At 44.5% G+C, this 17,933-nt stretch overlaps 1 protein-coding gene across 7 annotated transcripts in view; it reads right to left on the bottom strand.

Moving 5' to 3' along the window:
- HMGA2 (high mobility group AT-hook 2) overlaps positions 1-17,933 on the bottom strand; it is a 115,868-nt gene that overhangs the window by 40,772 nt on the left and 57,163 nt on the right. For 2 of the 7 annotated variants that reach the window (XM_040552632.1, XM_040552628.1), the window contains exon 2: positions 16,839-17,080. The exons of 3 other annotated variants lie outside the window; for them this stretch is intronic. In XM_040552632.1, the coding sequence (XP_040408566.1) occupies positions 16,839-17,080 (242 nt within the window). Of the gene's footprint in view, positions 1-1,402; positions 1,999-4,166; positions 4,209-16,838; positions 17,081-17,933 lie in introns of those variants that run through there. 2 more of the 7 variants (XM_040552621.1, XM_040552678.1) reach the window with 2 other exon arrangements.

The following is a 17,933-nucleotide window of genomic DNA, read 5'->3' as shown; positions in this document are numbered from 1 at the left end:
CTTAAGCATTTTTCTCCCTTTGGGTATTTGAGCAGCCATCCATACAAACCCTAGCAGCTTTATTACCTTAGAATTTTTAGCACAACCTTGAGGGATCGGGCAGGAAGGAGGAGACCCGTCAGAGGGAACCTGCACTCTCGCACATTTGCGATGCCTTTTCTACCCAAGATGGAGGATATTAAACTTCAGCAGCCTTTTTCCCAGCTCTTCACCGTGCTCCCACTCGCTGGGAACGGCCATGCCCTGCAGGGCAGAGCAGAGTTACCTGCTCACATCCCATCACACACGCATCAGGAAGCATGTGCTGCCTGAAATGTCAGGGCATTCGCAGCCGCCTGTCACTTCTCCCAGCGAGCCTGCCCTGCGGCCCTGAGGCTTACCTAACAGCGAGCATGAGGCAACTTGAACGAAGGTAGAAATGTGCCCCCAAAATGGCTTCATTTAGTTGTCAGATTGCAGCTCCGCGGCTCAGGAGGAAGCGTGACTGTGGGAACTTTCTTGCGCAGTTTCTTCTTGGCTGACCGAACGTATCCCAGAGATTTCACTTCTGGAAGGAATGCCTTGAAGTGATTTCTTTTTTTTTTTTTTTTTTAATGGTGAGTGTGTTTCAAGACATATCTCTATTTTGAGCTGCTGAGGGAGGGCAGTGAGCCTTACTGGCCATAGTAAAGGAAACTTTATTTCTGGCTGGTTTCAAGGAAGGGCACGACCGAGGCTGAGGGCTGCTGCTCCACCAGAAGGTCCGAGCTGTGGAGGCGGTGCTGGCACAGGCAGCTCCGAGGATGCCCAAAATTACATGAGATCAGTTTGCTCCTCTGGCCCAAGGAGAGGAAATGGGAAGAGGTATAACGTTACTGTGCCCTCTCCAGGCAGCCAGGACCACCTCAGGGCAGCTGGGAGTCGGCAGCCGGCGCGGATGGCGAGGTGGTGCTGGTGGAGCAGTGCCGCGAGCTGGCACGGACTCAGGGGCTGCTTGCAGAAGGGCTGTCTTTTTAAAACTGCAGACTGATAAAACTAATGACTGTGTTGAGAGATGCTCATAAAACACTGAGTCACCCCTTATTCAACTAAGGAAGCTGTCACTGCTCTTTCAAAGAGGCCTGAGCGGGTTATTCCCCTCTATGCTGTGCTGAACTCAGAAATATCAATCTGCATGGCACTTGGGATGACCTGGGCTGGCAGTCAGAGTTCAAAAGGTGAGGAACACCTCTCCACAGGAGTAAACAGTGACGCACATTTGGAAATAACCCTTTCAGTTACCATCAGCCATTTGGTACCTTCTCCTGCCTGAGAGCTTTTGTGCTAAAAAGCTACCTAGGAGGGATGGCAAGAAATGACTGTGAAACAGCCCCAGCCACCTTCAAGGCTGATTTAAAGATCAGGAGGAGGAAAAATGCCAGTGTTTAATATTTAAACAAAAAAATGTTTAATTTTAAAACATTTATGTTCCTTTTATGATTGTTAAATCAATATTAATACAGAATGTAAACCATTTTATAGCCCCCACACAGGACTCCCCCGCTGCTCCTTTCCCAGGAAGTCTGTTTTGGAGGAAGATGAGCGCTACGCTACCATCAGGAGGTTCAGAAATGCAGGTCCCAATAAATAACTCCAGAGCCAGGCCCGCGGCCCTTCTTCAGACACACTGCCTAACGACTTCAGCGAGAGTTCTGCCTGAGTAAAAACAGCAAGTTTTGGCCCATTACCTTCAAATGAACAGAACTGTTTATTTGTGGTTTGAGGTGCTTCCTCCTGTCTGAGCTTTCAGCTTCCCAGGCTGAGCCAAAGAGGTACCCTCCCAGCTTAAAGGGGGCTTCCTGCCATCCCCCGGGCTGTAGGCACGCTCCAAAGGGCTCCCAGAGTATCCTCTTGAGTTGTGTGGCTTGCATTCGTACGGGGCACCCCTGCCTTCACCGACCAGAAGCAGCTGGTATAGACAAGATGTCTTGACAATGAGCTTTGACTGAATTGGAAAATAAATCTTTCGGCAATGCTAGCCTGCAAAGACAAAAATCTTCCTGTAGCATTCTTTAGCCTTCATCCCCCCTGCAAACTATGCGTGCATGCTAATTATCTAAAAACCATATCTAAAAAGCCCTCATAACCTGTAGACAAAAATCAGGACAGTGCAGAAGAAGAGGAAACAACAGCCAGGAGCCACGTCTGCACCACTAATTTACACGAAATTGCTGCAACAAGACCTTCCAAAACGCAGCCTCTAAACACTTGTGAGCAACTCTCACGCCAGTCCACATCACAGAGCTGCTGTCTCTGCCCATTCCCTTCCTCACAGGTCTGAACCTCACTCCCTCCTCCTGCAGAAGGTGCCACACTCCTCTCCCCCAGCCCCTTTCCTCTTCAGGCCGCCCCGCAGCTCCCCTCCTGAGCGTCCCCCCATGAGGTCCTCGGGAGGGGGCCACGGGGAGGAAGTGGTTCTGACATGTATTTTAGTGATGTTTTAAAGCATATGGTCTGAATGCTCCGAATGCCGTGGAAGATTACTGTCACATGTCCCAGCCCACTGTGTATCTGTTGACACAGTATCACCTTTCATAAATTGCTGGATACCATTTTCCCATCAGCATCGCTCTAAACACAGGAATTATAGCCAGGACACAAATCCAAACAACCCTTATATGCTTAATAAAATAAATAACAATCAGCCTTTCAAGCAGTTCTCCTCTAAAGGAATTTTCCTTATTTTAGATCAAACACTTCTTGGGATTCACGCTAATTTGTAGTTACCAGTGCCATAAATAACTAACACAAAGCAAAAACAAAATAAAACCACACACACGCTAAAAAAAAAAAATCAACCAACCAACAACCGAAAACAACCATAGCACAGAAAATCATGCTGATTTATATTTTTAAATTTTGAAATACATGCTGATGCCATGCTTTGGGTACTGGCACGATTTCTGAATGAATGCAAACAAAGCAAGATCTGCTTGAATGCGTCAGCCCCCCTAATGCATACTTAGCATAGCTCCAGGTCAGTGGGGCCAGACCAATTTACACCAGCTCACCAGTTGGCCGGCGAGGTTCACATGAGTGTGGTATCTCCAGGCACCTCCTCCTTCCTCTCGGTCCCAAACTTGTGAATGGGTTAATGCCGCAGATCTCGGCGTGCCTCTGAACTCTGCTGACTGCTTGGATTCGGTTCAGGTCATGCGAGAGCAGGCTGGGAAGCGCACACGCACCTCTGCTACCTCCCCCCCCCCCTGCTTTTTCACACATTGATGGAGAGATAATGTCAGCTTTTCGTAGGAAAACTGATTACTGGTACACCAGTTCAGTGTCCAGTGTAAAACGCTACATTTGGGAGTTTTCCACAAAGACAAAATCTTCTGAAGTAAGCAAGTACTTTCAGTTCGAAATTTTATTTTTACCTGAAACCCAATTTTCTGAAGAAATACGAAACAGAAATACGTCTACTAGTGTCAGCAGTGGCTAGCAAAGCTTTATGTTCTGCTGTAACACCACACTCCTGCATGCTTTTGCTCCTGAAACCTGTGTCTTTCCGTCCCCACACATGTGCTTTCAGTAGGGCTCCAGGAATGGAGACCTCACTGGCTCAGCCCTAGAGCACCCCACTTTTATCCTCATCACTTCAATGGAAGCGGTCGGAATAAGTTAAACCGTTGGACTTGCCTGCTCCACCTATACAAGTAACAAACAGTGCTGTGTTTGAGAGCCAAACGTAAGCCATTAGGGGATGTGCAAGACAAAACCAACACCTGGCAGCTGGTGGTGAGAACTGGCTCGTGTCAAACGGGCCGCCACACTGCTTGGAAGGGCTCCACAAGGAAGCCACGTGTGGAGCCCCTCGGAGCAACCCAGTCACTCAGCGCAGCAAAGTGCCAGGATCCCTGCCTGGCTCTCAGCATCATGCAAAATTGGTACGGAGCCCCTATTGCTACAGTACCAGACAATTTCCCATACTCTTCAAAATCTATGTAAATAATGACTCTCATTCTTTTTCCCCCTTCCTGTTGTCCTGTAGAAATAGCTTAATTACTGCCTTGGGTTTACATAAAGTCAGTAAATGGCTACGAAATATACTCTCATGAGCATGCGCCAAATTCCAGCGCATTTGAGCAGCCACGTTTATGCACCATAAAACCATCCCTGCCACGTGATCTTCTAAGATCTCCTCTCGCCGCTTCATGTTCTTGGAGTTACTGGAGTATGCAGTTACGCAGTTCCTAGCATAAAAGTTTGAAAAATGAATAAAGATTTAGCACGTGAAAAACAAACTTGCAGCAAGTTTCTCAGTGCAAACCACGACGGTGATGCCCCAGCCCCTCCGCAGCAGCTACTTGCCCCGCAGCCAGGGGTGCTGCAGTGCTGCTCGCCAGAGCTCTTGTTAGCAGTCACAGACCAAGGGCAGGCAACCAAGCTTAAAACTGTCTTGTTCCTCCCCGTCAGGCCTTCAGTGCGTGACTGCTTGCTGGAATTACGGGGTTAGTACCTTTTCCAGGCAGCTACAACAGCAATGACAATATAGCAGTGATGTAATCCAGATGAGGGATTAACAGATGACTTTGATTTCCAGTACTATCGGGCTAACACCTTTCACAAGCACTAAATCCACCTGATGAAATCGTTTTGAAAAGAAAGACCATGAACAGTGCCGGCCTCTGCAAAACAGGCTGGGAAACACTGAGAACAGTTTTGTACCTTCAGACAACCACGGAGTTCCCACTTGAATATAGCGGATGTTACAGAATAACCGTACCCACTCTGCCTAAAAATCCTTCTCTCTGCTGCCTCAGAAGAAATCCCCCCAAAACAATCAGACACAACTGTAAGATGCAGTTGTCTTCCCATTAGCAGTCTGCCAAGCCTCAGGACACTTGTTCTGTGGCCAGCCTCCCTACTCTGAGTGGGACCCAGCACACCAGCCTGCAGACACAGCAGGAACGGGAACCAGGACATCGCTACGCTCTGTGCAGCCCCCAACCTGCCCAAAGGTGCAGAGTGCCCTGTGGAGGCTGTCCGAGGTGTCAGCAGGGCCCGGATCCTGCTTGTGGGTACCTTATTTACACCGAGTTACCACGAGCAGCTACAGGAGCTAAAGGTGAACAGGCAGAAATGAAAAAGTGGATTAGCACCATTTGACATCTACATCTAAATCCTGGTGTTTCAGGGCATCTGACAACCATTAAAGGCCCATAAACCAGCCAGGACCTTCCCTTGTGGGCTTGCTTCGTTAATAACTGTCTATTAGGAGACTGCTTGTATCCTTTTCTCATGCTGGCTACTATATACAGAACATCAGATCAGTGAACCCCTGATCTAATCCTATTAAAAATATATATTTTTAAAAGGAGATGCCGACATGATACTTTCAGAGCATAACAACCCCTATTTCCCCACCGCTAACCTCTAAATAAAATCTACTTGCTGAGGAGATGGGGAATTAAGACATATTTTCACATGTGGATAGCCAGTTAAATGGTACACAGAATCTTTTTACTGTCCAGTTCCTTAATTTTGTTATGTATAAAAACACTACAGAAAATTATTGCCTATAAAATGTTTGTTTCTGTTTTAGCAGAAGAAATGTAAAATATGTTCAAATGCGGCCAAAATCCTATTTTTGTCTTATTCTAACTAAACCATGGCCAAACCGATTTCCTTCAGATTTTAAGCAAAAGAGAAATGTTCCTGGATCTCAGCTGAGAACCAGAGCCCTACATTTAAATCTGGATAGAATTATTATGACTGCGTTATAATATTACTAATAAACAGAGTTTATAATGGAAACACTGACAGGACCTCCACTGAAGCGATACCGGTAAGGACCACTGTAATAAATTCAATTAACATCTAATAGAAACCGTGATCTCATCACATGCCAACTAACATCATGCTCGGAATAAAATAAAACTAGCACAGACCAGCTCCTGCCAGCTCTTGAAGACTGCCATCCTCAAATCCCTCCCACTGAGTAACAGGTTTTATACACTGATGCACCTTCCCCCAATCAACACAAATTACCAAGCCTAAAGCAGATCCCTCTTAAATTGCCCTTATTTAAATCTAGAATGTCTTGCTGGATATGCAAGCCCTTAGCCTCCTGTTTGAGGTTACATGGGTATGACCATGGCTGGTGTTGGCTCAGTAGCTGTTAAAAAGATTAAACAAAAATTAGCAGTTCCTGTACAACAAAATATCTGGATATTAACCAGAGTTAAAAATCAAGCCTTAGTTTGCTTCCTGCCCATCGGACATGCTACACTGAACATTCTTTTAAAATTCCACAGGTAATAAAACTTGCAGTAAATGAGGCTGGTCTCAGCACAAGTCTGTACTGATGCCAGACACAGCAATCTCTTTCATGTGTACTGCTTTGAAAGCACTGAGGCTGCAAGGCATAGGGGTTCAGGAAAATACGCTGCTTTATAGGTTCACTGATAACTTGATAGAGCTGATAATGCAATTATTGCTCCCCAGGAGCCAGCACGTTAAACAGATTTTCGCTGCGGTGGCAGAGCAATGCCAGAAACGAGCAGGAAAAGCAAGGCCAGTGCAACTCACAGGACGTGAACTTCTGCTTCCTAGATAAGCAAATAAAACAAACCCTCTTCCAAAGGATGTGGCTGTAACCTGGACTTGGGATGGCAGAAGTCCAGTGAAGATAATTACAGTGGAATTCAGGTGGAGGTCAAGTGCCCAGAAATATGGCAAAAAATCCCTCGTGTCACAGGAGAGGTAGATTTTTAATGTAGGGGGCCTGACAATCTGTTCCTGATGAGGTTTGCAGGGTGGGAACCAGGGAGAGGCGAGGGGTAAGGGAAGGAGAGCCAGCTCCATGCCTGACGACAGGCATCCTCTTCCCATGGGATGCTGAGAGTCCGCAGCCCCTGCTGGGAGCCTGCCGCCCTCCCTGCTCTGCCACCAGCGTGCCTCGTGGCACAGCCTCCCAGCCCTTTCGGGCAAAACTGGCTGGGCTGGCTCAGATCAGCCATTTAAACCCAATGTGAATAGTCTCCGTGGTAAGTTAAAAGTGAATAAAACACTGAACTCTGAGAGCGTGGGGGTCATATTAACTTATAAATCCCCAAACACTCCCAGCAGACACCAATTAGACCAGAAGGTGCCATTGCTAGCACCTAGAATGACCTCCTGCACAGCACAAGTCAGACTTTTGCCCTGCAATTCCTGCATCAGCATCATAATTTCAGGTTGAAGTACCGCATATCTTTCAGAAAAACATCCAATTGTGACTTAAAGACTGCAAGTCTTGAAGACTTTACCGAATCACCTAAGCAAGCTGTTCCCACGATCAATTGCCTTCATCTTCAAAATATATATACCTCATGTGCACGTGGGATCTGAAAATGTAAAGGGTTAGATAGGCACGTTCCGTGCTTGTGCTCTGGCACTGGTGAAGAACTGACCTCACATCGGTTTTATGAGGTTATTATAACTCCACATAAGAAGCTATATTATCTTTCTGAAAGATCTCACGCAGAATTTAGTACTGATCAGGATGCGTTTACCCCACTTTGGGAATTTTGCAGACTATGTTTCTGTCTCCAGACTAAACGGGACTTGACAAGTTTCATCATCATTGCACAACGTACATGACCCACAGCCCCTACAACAGCGGTGGCACCATGGTCTTCTCTGACCCCCCCACTGGCTCACTCCCCAGCCAGCTGGGGCTGAGAAGCCAGCTCCTGATGCTAAGAGAGAACACGGTGCTATTAATCAAAAAGCACATTTTTCTTTCCAGCTACTGCTCTGGTTCCTCTATAGTTACCAAGGCAGAGGATGCACTGCTGTCCTACGACCAAAATTTGAGTGAAATTGCCTTGTAATCTGACGACTGCCATGCTAAGGGTAGAAAACTGGAAGATGCGTGACACAACAGCTGGTATTTCAAGGACTGAGGAAGAAAAGTAATTAGAAGTCCTTTGAAAATAAAAACATCAAAAAACATTCATGAAACAAGAACACAAAACACAAGGAATCAACTGAAATCTCATTTCAGATATAGGTACTCAATTCTGATCTTTAATGTTTGTTTTAATCATGAACTGATTCATATTTCAAACAGAAAAGCAGACTTTTTCATTTAGAAAATGCTGGGACAGGACATGCAACTTTTTTTGTTTTAATTGAAATGGGAAATTCATTGAAATGAACCTTTCCTCTTGGGAATCTTTGATTAAACAACTTAGCATTTCTGGAGGAAAAAAATAATCCTCCAAAAATTCCAGACCAGTGCCAGTAAACTCTTACATGAGCTGAGCCACACACCAGTGCATCTCAAATTTTGCTGCAGTTGCATGTAACAGACAGAAGACGAATCTCCTCACCCTCGATTTATGTTGCTCTTGAACTACACCCATGCAACAGAGAGGAAATGGGAGCCAGTGCTGTGAACCTGCAGCAGCGGTGGGACACGGCCGCCCACAGCCCATCCTCACAGGAGCCATGGGCAAGACAGAAGCAATGAGCTGCAAGGGACATCCTTCTTTTGAGGTAGTAGGTGTTGCGTGTCTTTTATTAACTTGCAGTAAAGCCCAAAACATGCACTTGTGTATGCTGTCACCTGTTCTTCCCTTGAAGGTAGCAATTTCATCCTGCTAGCATTACTGGGGACTCAGGAGACAACGGTCACTGTGCGCTTTCCATAAGCCAGAACATCAGGTCTTCTCCAACATAAATCTTATCTCCTGCACAGAGCACGTATTCTACTTGACATTTTATTTCACCTGGAGGAATCACATCACCCAAAAGGGTATGGACAAGTCACTCGGCAGATCCTCATCTGCTAGCTCACCCCATCCAGCAGAGGCAGAAGTCTTTTGTTAGAGCTGGAAGTGGCTGACCAGCACACCAAGGCACAACCTTCCCCTTGCTCATGCCTGTATTTCCTATGTTTAATGGGAAGGGCAGCATTTTATCTGAGTCACACAGTCTTCAAGTGGTTAATCTTATCCTTTTTCAGCCAAATACATGGGAAATGGATCTACACAAAACCTGAGCTTGCTGCTGGAGACTCTGACCCCTGAGATGACCCCTTGATGACTCTCCTCTAGTCTCCAAGTGAACACAAGAAGGACTTCACCTTCAATCACTGTTAAATGTGACCTCACGGCTATATTCCCTTACTTTGGTTTAGCTGCAGGCCTATGTTTTAAAGTTCAGCACTATAAAACACTGATTATTAGACACAATCAAGAATTAGACTTCAAAGACCTCTAGTCTGTCATGTGTAATTAACATACTCAATCACAATTAAACAGTGATTGGCATTTTGCAGCACTAGTTCTCTGAGGACAGCAAAGCTCATTTTTACCAATATTCTTTCAGAAAAAGACTTCATTATTTAAAGGTAATTCAATTTTCTACACCATTGAAGATATATTCTCAGGAGGTATGAAACATATAATTTCAAACATAAAGCTGCTTTCACATAATTTCATTATCCCTGTGGTATTTTTGGCAATGAGTGTTTCAGAAAGTGAATTTAAAAAGAGAACAAATACAAAATAAATTTGTCGGTACACTGATTGGAATTATGACTACACATCCTTTAATCATGTGTCCCACTCAAACCATGCAACTCGGAGTCCACATGGCCCAGGACTGACTCTCCCACTGTGGGCATTAAACACTGTAATACATTTAATTAATTCTCTAAAATGCATGAAGGCCCTTGCACACCATAACGATGGGTGCCAAGAAAGTGTTTATAGTTATAGTGACTGTTAATAAAACATTGTGCACTCCAGGTTTGGAAGCTGATACAGAAGAGCTCTGGAGGGGCTCTAGTGCCTTGAGGTCATTCATATCTTGCATTTATGTACAGTTAAGGAGACTGAACTTTTTTCTAACTGCACTTGATGCGGACTAGCCAGTGCCCTGCCTCCTCTCTGTGCTCTTCCAACCCTCAGCAGCTGCCAAATTTCCACAAGTGCTATCAGGTGTGGTTCCCTCAGAAGAACAGCACTTTGCAGCTGGTGAAATATGCCCAAGAGGTCCTGGCTGCGGAGCATAACCAAGGCACATATGCCACCAGGGCAGCCAGCCTGGTTAGCTGACCTGGCACCGCAGTCATTCTCACCGCTTTTTTTCCCTCCATTTATCAGAGATGCAACCTCTTATTTGTTCATGTTCATTTCAACTAGATCATTGGGGGCTTTCCGTTTCTGCAACTGTCAGCTCAGGCAGCCTTTTCTGTTAACCACGTATGTCAGAAAGGCCCTGCCTTCTCTAATAGCTTTGCAATGAGACCAAGATGGATAAATGGATGGACAGACGGACAGACAAATGAAGAAAGATTAAACTATATGCTACTTCAAGCCCTTAGGATTTCCTCAGAAGAGCTACGGCTGGGAACAAGTACAGTAGATCTCATTTTCTCCAACCTAAGCAATCTCAACAGGTACTTACGGTACTTATGGCTCTTATCTGAAAAGCTCAGAGGGTTGTCCAGGGTACCAAAAAAAAGGAGTAGTGGACTGTAATGCCTTCATGTGTTGCATCTGCTGATCTACCGCTATGAGTCTAAGTTCTCCCTCACATATTTGCAGTACACCCAGCTCGTCCCCAGACACTTTCCAAACACAGAGCTGTTCAGCAGGTTGGAAGTGTGAGAAGTTATGTGCGACAGATGGAAGATGACACGCTCATTTCCCTTCTGTGTGTTTCCTCCCTCTTTTAATTTTGAAGAGGAAAATTCCAGCTAAAGGAAAAAGATTAGTTGGCCTTAAGGAATTCTGGAACAAAAATGTCTGTTTTCTGTTACTTTATTGATTATCACTATTACCAATGGAGTTTAGAAGCAGTGGCAACTTTGCCTTTTATTTTGATACCAAGGTGAGTCCTTCCTTAACTTCCTTTCCTTTCTCTCTTCCTCTGATTGCCAGTTATTGACGGGAATGAAACCCAGAACCTGTACCCATGTGAGGGGAGTACAGGAATCAGGATCTGTCAACGCCTCTGCTCTGATGGCATATAAGACATCTTGGAGAAACCACTGAGCTGCTAAAGCTCGGCAGTTTGTATGAATTTACAGAATCTCCTGAGGCCGGGCACAGAGCTCACAAGACTTGCCACTTAAAATGGTCACCCAGACAAAAAAAGAAAGTATGTTCATAAAAGCAAGGAAAGAATGATGAATATAGTAACGGGAAATGGAGAAGGGAGAGAGAAGAGAGAAAGAACCATACTGCCCTACGAGAGCAGCTTTGTGCTTCCTCCAGTAATGTTACTCTGTTTTGTTTATCATGAAAAGATCCCATTAATGCTTCAGCCCCATCAAACAGCAGACCAAGTTCATGAATGGCACCTATCAGAGTCCAGGGTAAATCCAATGATTAGAGGGAATTTGCCAAAGGGCCTTTGTAGCTGAGAAAAATGCCTACTCCAGAGAGGAATGCAGAAAATTCCTGGGAGGACAGGCCCTCCTTTGTTGGCAGGCCAGCGGTATTCTGGAGCAAATAAAGGCAAACAAAAAATGGGATCTCGGATGCAAAGAACATTTGAAGAAAATGTTCAAAGACCTCCTTGAAACATTCACACCTCCCCCCCTTCCTTGACTGTACTAATTCTGTTTAGGCCGGGCTATACTCAAAACATTACTATTTTAGGATTACATAATAGGAATGTCTCCCTACAGCAACAGCTTTACTCACTTAGTTTTTCTACTGCTTTTTCCCAATTAAAACTTCTGTTGACATAAGCTTTCAGGGGCTGAATTCTCAGCCAGTGCAAACTGCCACAGATCCACTGAAATAGAAGGATGTCCACTGGCTTACAGCAATATACAATTTGACCTCAGATTTAGAATGTGAAATAGAAGAAATACAGACAGACAATGGAATGGACCTACAGATGGTGGAGAATCGAGGTTGATGCCACGTCTCTGATTCACTCCAGTTTGTTAACGCATGTGCAAAATGAGTATGTATCATCTACGAGCTATGCAGCAGCAACTCAGGCTGCACCGTAGAATGAACGATTCGCCTGGCTAGGCTCATCTTGAGAGTATAAACACATCCAGCCAGAAATTCAATTTAAAGATTGGACAAGACAAGCTGTCACTAAGCAACTGAAAGGGACACAGCATGTGGACGTTGACTCATTTCAGACTTGCATGGTTGATGTTCTTTTACTCCTTCTAAGTTAAGAACTCATTCATAAGAAACACATTTAAGCTAGCAAAATTATATGGAGACTCAAAAGAACTCAGCCAAATATCAGCAAAATTATATTAAAGCTGCAAATTTTTATGTAACATTTGTCCGTATTTGCTTACCATGACCTTGTCAACTACATTACAGCATTATCAATGTATTTAAAATAGTTTTTGTATTAAAATAGCCCCAAACCATACCAAACGTACAGAGGCAGTGTTCTGTCTGCCACAGGCAAGGCTCTAATCTCACTTACATCAGTGTAAATCCAGTATATTTCCAACAATTTCACTGAACACCAGCGAAAGTGAGATCAGAATTTGGCCCTATGCCTCCTTCACTCTGTTTTCCTCCAGAGAAAACAAAACCATTTTTTGTTATTTCATTGGTGTGAAAAATCAGATACAGATTTTATGGCTGATTTAGAAGCTCTTATCTGCTTCTGAAATCTTGAATTGCATAAACTGCATGTAATCCTCACATAAACACATTCAGCAAACATGATTTCCTCCTCCCCTCCTCATTTCCTATGCTCTGAACAATCTTAATGCCTTTTTTCTTCACAATGTGCACTTAAACACAATATGTTTCCTCATAAACATTGTTACTGACTTTTATTTTATGTCCTGCATTAAAGATTTGCTATGATGGTAAAGGAGTGAAACAATCACCGTGTAGTTCCAGTACAGCTCTGTAAGTGTATAAGGGTATATACTATGTGTACTTGTGTGTGTGCATCTGAAAACTAATAAAATATTAATTATTTGCAGCTCTGGAGACTGAACATTTTTCAGAATGGGGGTGAATTGCTTGCAAATGTGTTTCCCTTATTGCTCTGCAAATGCTGCTCATTTTATTTGTTTTAAATGATCTTTTGCTGGTCCTGCAAGATTTACATTCATGAAGCAGTGTGACAGCCGGGAAGGGATGAAGAGCTATGTGTACAAACAAAACTGGGCTGTGCAGTGCACCACAGTGTTTCTCAGCTGTGTGTAAAAAAGCAGTGATGTTAAAAGAGCTCTTTTTCTCTGTTTTTTAAGGAACAAAAGCAACTGAAGGCTTATATTAATGACTAGGTTCTTCTTTATTCTGAATACTCCTGAGCAAGTTTATTAGGGGATGCTCCAACTTCCCTCAGTGTCACTGTGAGCCCTGCCTCTGAGTACACGACTTGAGACAGTGTCTCCTTTTGCAGCAGAGGCGGAGCTGGAGTCTCACCCTCATTCATGCTGGCTCATTTCCTTCAATGGCATTCCTCTGAGAGCATGACAGCAAGCTGCTCCTGCAGGTTAGAGGCCCTGACGATGTGGCCTCAAGGAACAAAAATGGCATTAGGGCGGACAGGCTGAAAGGGCTGTGCCACTCACACACCACCTGGGACCACACTAACACGGGCACTGGGTGAAGCAACAGATTTCATTACACATCATTCCTCCAGCAAAGGCTTACAGCACCTATGGTTCTGCTTAAACACAGTGGAAATTGCAGATATCCAGCACCTTCCAAGATTAGAGAATCAAAGCACACTTAGCTACAGTAAAAAATAAATAAATAAAATAAAGGAGAGATGGCAATTAAAATCTCTCCAACAGGGGCACGTGTCTCCCCAGCACAGTTCTTTAATTGCCATCAGCTGCATAAATCCTAGGAAGATCTTCTGCAAAGTAAGTATCAACTTAGAAAAACTGATCATCGGAGAAATATGCAAAGCCTGCAAAACACACGCGCACACGTGTGCGCATTAACATCCTCATACAACCTTGATTTATTGAGCCTCTGCCTGGCAGATGGCTAACATTTTAAAACACACTTCTAAAACTATAGATCTGTTTGTTAGTTTGTTTTTCACCATCCAGACCGTAACAACTCCAGATATAATTTCCTCACAGTATAGCAAGGGTAAATGAATGTCACCACAGCCCTGCCTTGTCACGCTGTCACTGAGACGTGTGGAGCCCTGGACTCTTCCTCCCAGGCAGAGGTTACATCATCTCACACATGCTTTATTTGCTAGCCTGTATTTGGAGCTGCCTTCAAAAACATCCACGAACCACACACTGGTTTACTCACTGTTCTGCACCGTCAGAGTCCCTGCCCTAGGGATAAGTTCCTGCTCCACCACAGATTTCCTCTGTGTCTTTGGGAAGACGTGCACACCCAGGCATCTAAAGATATTTTAGGAACCTGAAGGCGCAGACAGATGTTTGCAATAACATGTCAGACCAAAAACTGTGTTAATCCAGAAACAGACACCTTGGCTGTTCAGACACCCCGGCTTGGACAGAAGCACAGCCTCCGGTGTGAAGTGTGACAGAAACCCAGGGCAGCAATGCCATAAAACCACACTGCATGAGGTGGCAGATAGGTGAATCACATCCAACGCAGGCAGGAACACCCTGGTGATTTCTTCTTTACAGACAAAATAAAGGCTGGCTGTTTAAAGAGGGGATTCGGTTCAGGAGATTTTGAACTCTCCTTTCAATCAAAGGCAGAGTTATTTACCACTGCAAAAGACCACTAAGTCCTAAGCCATTCAATCCTGTAGTGAAACAAGGACTGAAGCAAGAAATAACTGACTGGCCTAGATTCAGAGTCCAGTGCAGATGAAAAGAAGTGGAAAGGCAGCTTTGAGGCATTTCTGTGCCTCGTGGTATCCGGGGCTGGTTCAGTTTCTTTGATTTATGCTAAATGTATGTTTGTCCAACAAACATAAGAAGTAAGAATGTTTACAGAGGACAAAGAAAGGGTCAATGTGTAATTGCCTTCTTCTAGTTACCACTTAGTATGCCACCCTCTGGTTTTCAATTTAGACTTAAAAATTAAAACAGTGGTGCCAAATCCATATGACACCTAAGAACCATGGTATATCAGAGCAGCTTCACAATGGGACTCTTCATAACACCAAAGATGCTGGCACGCCTCCTAAAACTCTCCTGGAACTTTTGAAGCCTGTACTGTAAGCATCATATTTTTCCTCCTCCATTATCCCCATGAAACAGGAGGATAAAATGAAGGAGCATGGCTGTTCTTAGGATAGCCTGACAGAGCCAAACTTCATTTTTGGTCGTCTTTCATTACTGCAGCCAGTGGTTCCACCCAGACTCAGTGGCTTGGCACCACCAGGGGGCAGTGGGAAGTGGTCACTGCTGAGGCTGGTGGGCAGATATTGGGATTACCCCTCTGATTTGCCCCAGACGGGTACGAATTAGTCTATGTAGGACTGGGTCTTGTTTCTAAAATGAAATCTGGAGGGTGTTAATTTATCATGTCTAAGCCTAAGGCCTGAAAGAGCAGCCACAACATTTATGTTTTTGTATACACTTTGGAAGTTCTAGGTAGCTGAAACTGTTTTTTGTTTGTTTGTTTTTGTTGTTTTTTTTTTTTTTCCCACGAATTGAAATACTTCTGACCTTCTTTTCAAATATCCTCTGTAAACATAATGTGAGATATAGGCACATATTTAGTGGCTTTTCATAGGAGAAAAAAAAAAAGTGAACCTACCATAAAGCGAACTGGTGAAGAGAGGGCAGAGGTAGCTCTGAACACGAAAGATCTTGCTACATTTCTTAAAGGTTCTCCTGTGCTAACAGCAATTAGAAAGGTCAGCTGTAATTTCACCTCTTGTTCATACAGGGCCTTGTCTCACCCTCAGCAGGAAACAGGGATTGAGTTGGAGGAGCCTGAACATAACGAAAGTCTGTGGCCGTAGAGCACTGCTGCCATCAATATAGATCTGTCACAGATGCTCACTGAGGAGGAGGAACTTCCATCCGCCACAGCCTCTACGTTTTCTGATTTCAGTCAGTTATTTCTGATTTTGATAGATGTAGATTTATGGTGCATGGGAAGAAACAGGTCTTTGGACCTTGCAAGTGTGCTGGGCCACACAGACTCGTGCTCCATGGCCAAACCGTGCATCCAGACTGCCTCTGAAACACGGGGGAGCTGGGTCAGAACAAGGCTGAGGGGCTGCACTCATTACCTTGGGTATTTGCGACAAAAGGAGAGCCAGGATTTCCCAGCTGGACTGGGATCGACTGGTTACATGGCCTCTGAACTGCCACCTTGCGTTGCCACGTGTATTAAATGGCGTGTTCTGCTCCCTTCGCTCACACGTGGTACGTGAATGGGACAACCCAGGGCTAAGGGGCCACTTGGTGTCAGGAAAGGTAGAACCAGGCCCACAAAGCCACCACAACTTTGTTCACCTTCCCAGCAAACTTCTCATCTCCGACTGAAAAAAGCACCCTATCTAGAAGGCAGCTGTATTGAATGACAGAATTAGGGCGATTACTCTTCTGAATTATGGTATCTTAAGAATGTTTTTACATAGAGGGAACTACAAATGCAAGCAGTTTTGAGCAAATTAAAAAACAGCTCAGTGTCACTATTAATTAATTAAAAACAATTTTTCCAAGTCAGCCTAATAGAAGGCTTCCTACATGCAACCAGTAACTGATTAAGTGAGTGACTCAAGCAGTAAAATCACAGTCAGGCCTATTTTCTTCATCCTGGAAGGCCAAGTTCAATATTTTTCCTATGAGGCATGCCTTACTATAAAAAGAACGTGATGTTTGAACGTGAGTGTCTCTGCTCTCGGTGCTGGCACCCGACGCCTTCCCGAGCCCTCCTGCCGCATTTCGAGAGTACAGTATGAATCACAATCATGTGGCTCACCTCCCTGCCAAATTCTTCTCTTCTGCTACCACTGCGAGTTCCTCCCAGGCCTCTGCCAGCAGCATCTGTCCCCCAGCCAAGGCTGTCGGGGCGAGCGTCAGCGGGGAGGCAGGGCTGGCTCCCTCCCTTCTTCTCCGAGGAGGAGGAGGCGAGCAGGCGGATGGTTAGAAAGCTGTAACCACAGGGATGGCTAAACGGCTGGTGGAGTCGGTCAGGATGCAAAAAAAGGAGTGAGTAGGAAGCTGAAATGGAGACGAAGAGAGTGCAGAGCTGCAATGACTTCAGATAAAAGAATCCTGCCTTTCAGATGCTTTTCAAATAACATGCTGGTATTTTTTACCCGTACAAAAATTACTGTCCACCTCGAAGAAAATACTTTCCCTTCCCAAGAAGAACTGCTGTGACAGCCCAGAACACCAGACAGATAAGCAAAACTGGACAGTCAGTTCAGACAATTGTAAAAGGATCTTTTGTGAATGCACAGCTAAGAGAATTTCTAATTGGCCTTAGATTACTGGCCTACTTCTAAATGATTGAAAAAAGATGAATGTTTGGGCACTAGAAAAGCTTTACCAATCCTGGATGCTTGTCTTGTCTTTAAGGTAGAGAAAAGGTTACAGTCAAATAATATTGAACTAGCTTTACTTTTTTTTTTTTCCTTCCAAATTATGCCCTGATTCTTGTATGTAAGCATTGTCCCAGTCTCTTTGATGGCTCCACACAGATTTACAGAGAGCTGAAACCTTGAACTTTTACAGCTTACCTTGTGCCATAAAGAATATGAGACTTAAAACATGTACAGTAAATCTAGACTTATATTATTCTCCCAGGTTTATTCATTGTCCAGAAAAGCAAGGAAGGAAAAACACCCCAAAGGATATTAAACTGTGGAATCCCTGAGCCCTGGTGCTTTGTTCTGTGCATGTAACTTTCCCACACCTGGGGACCTGGGGCTTGCAGACTTCCCAGAAGCAAATGCCCACCTTCCTGAGACGTTACAGCTAAGCTAAGGACCGGGCTAATGCTAAAATGAAAAGCTTGGACAGATTTCCCCCAATTTACGTTGAATTAATCTAATTTTTACTAGGCCTGTTT

This window comes from Cygnus olor, chromosome 1 (genome assembly GCF_009769625.2).
Source record: "Cygnus olor isolate bCygOlo1 chromosome 1, bCygOlo1.pri.v2, whole genome shotgun sequence".
Lineage (NCBI taxonomy): Eukaryota > Metazoa > Chordata > Aves > Anseriformes > Anatidae > Cygnus > Cygnus olor.
This window is presented reverse-complemented; position numbering and strand designations above follow the sequence as displayed.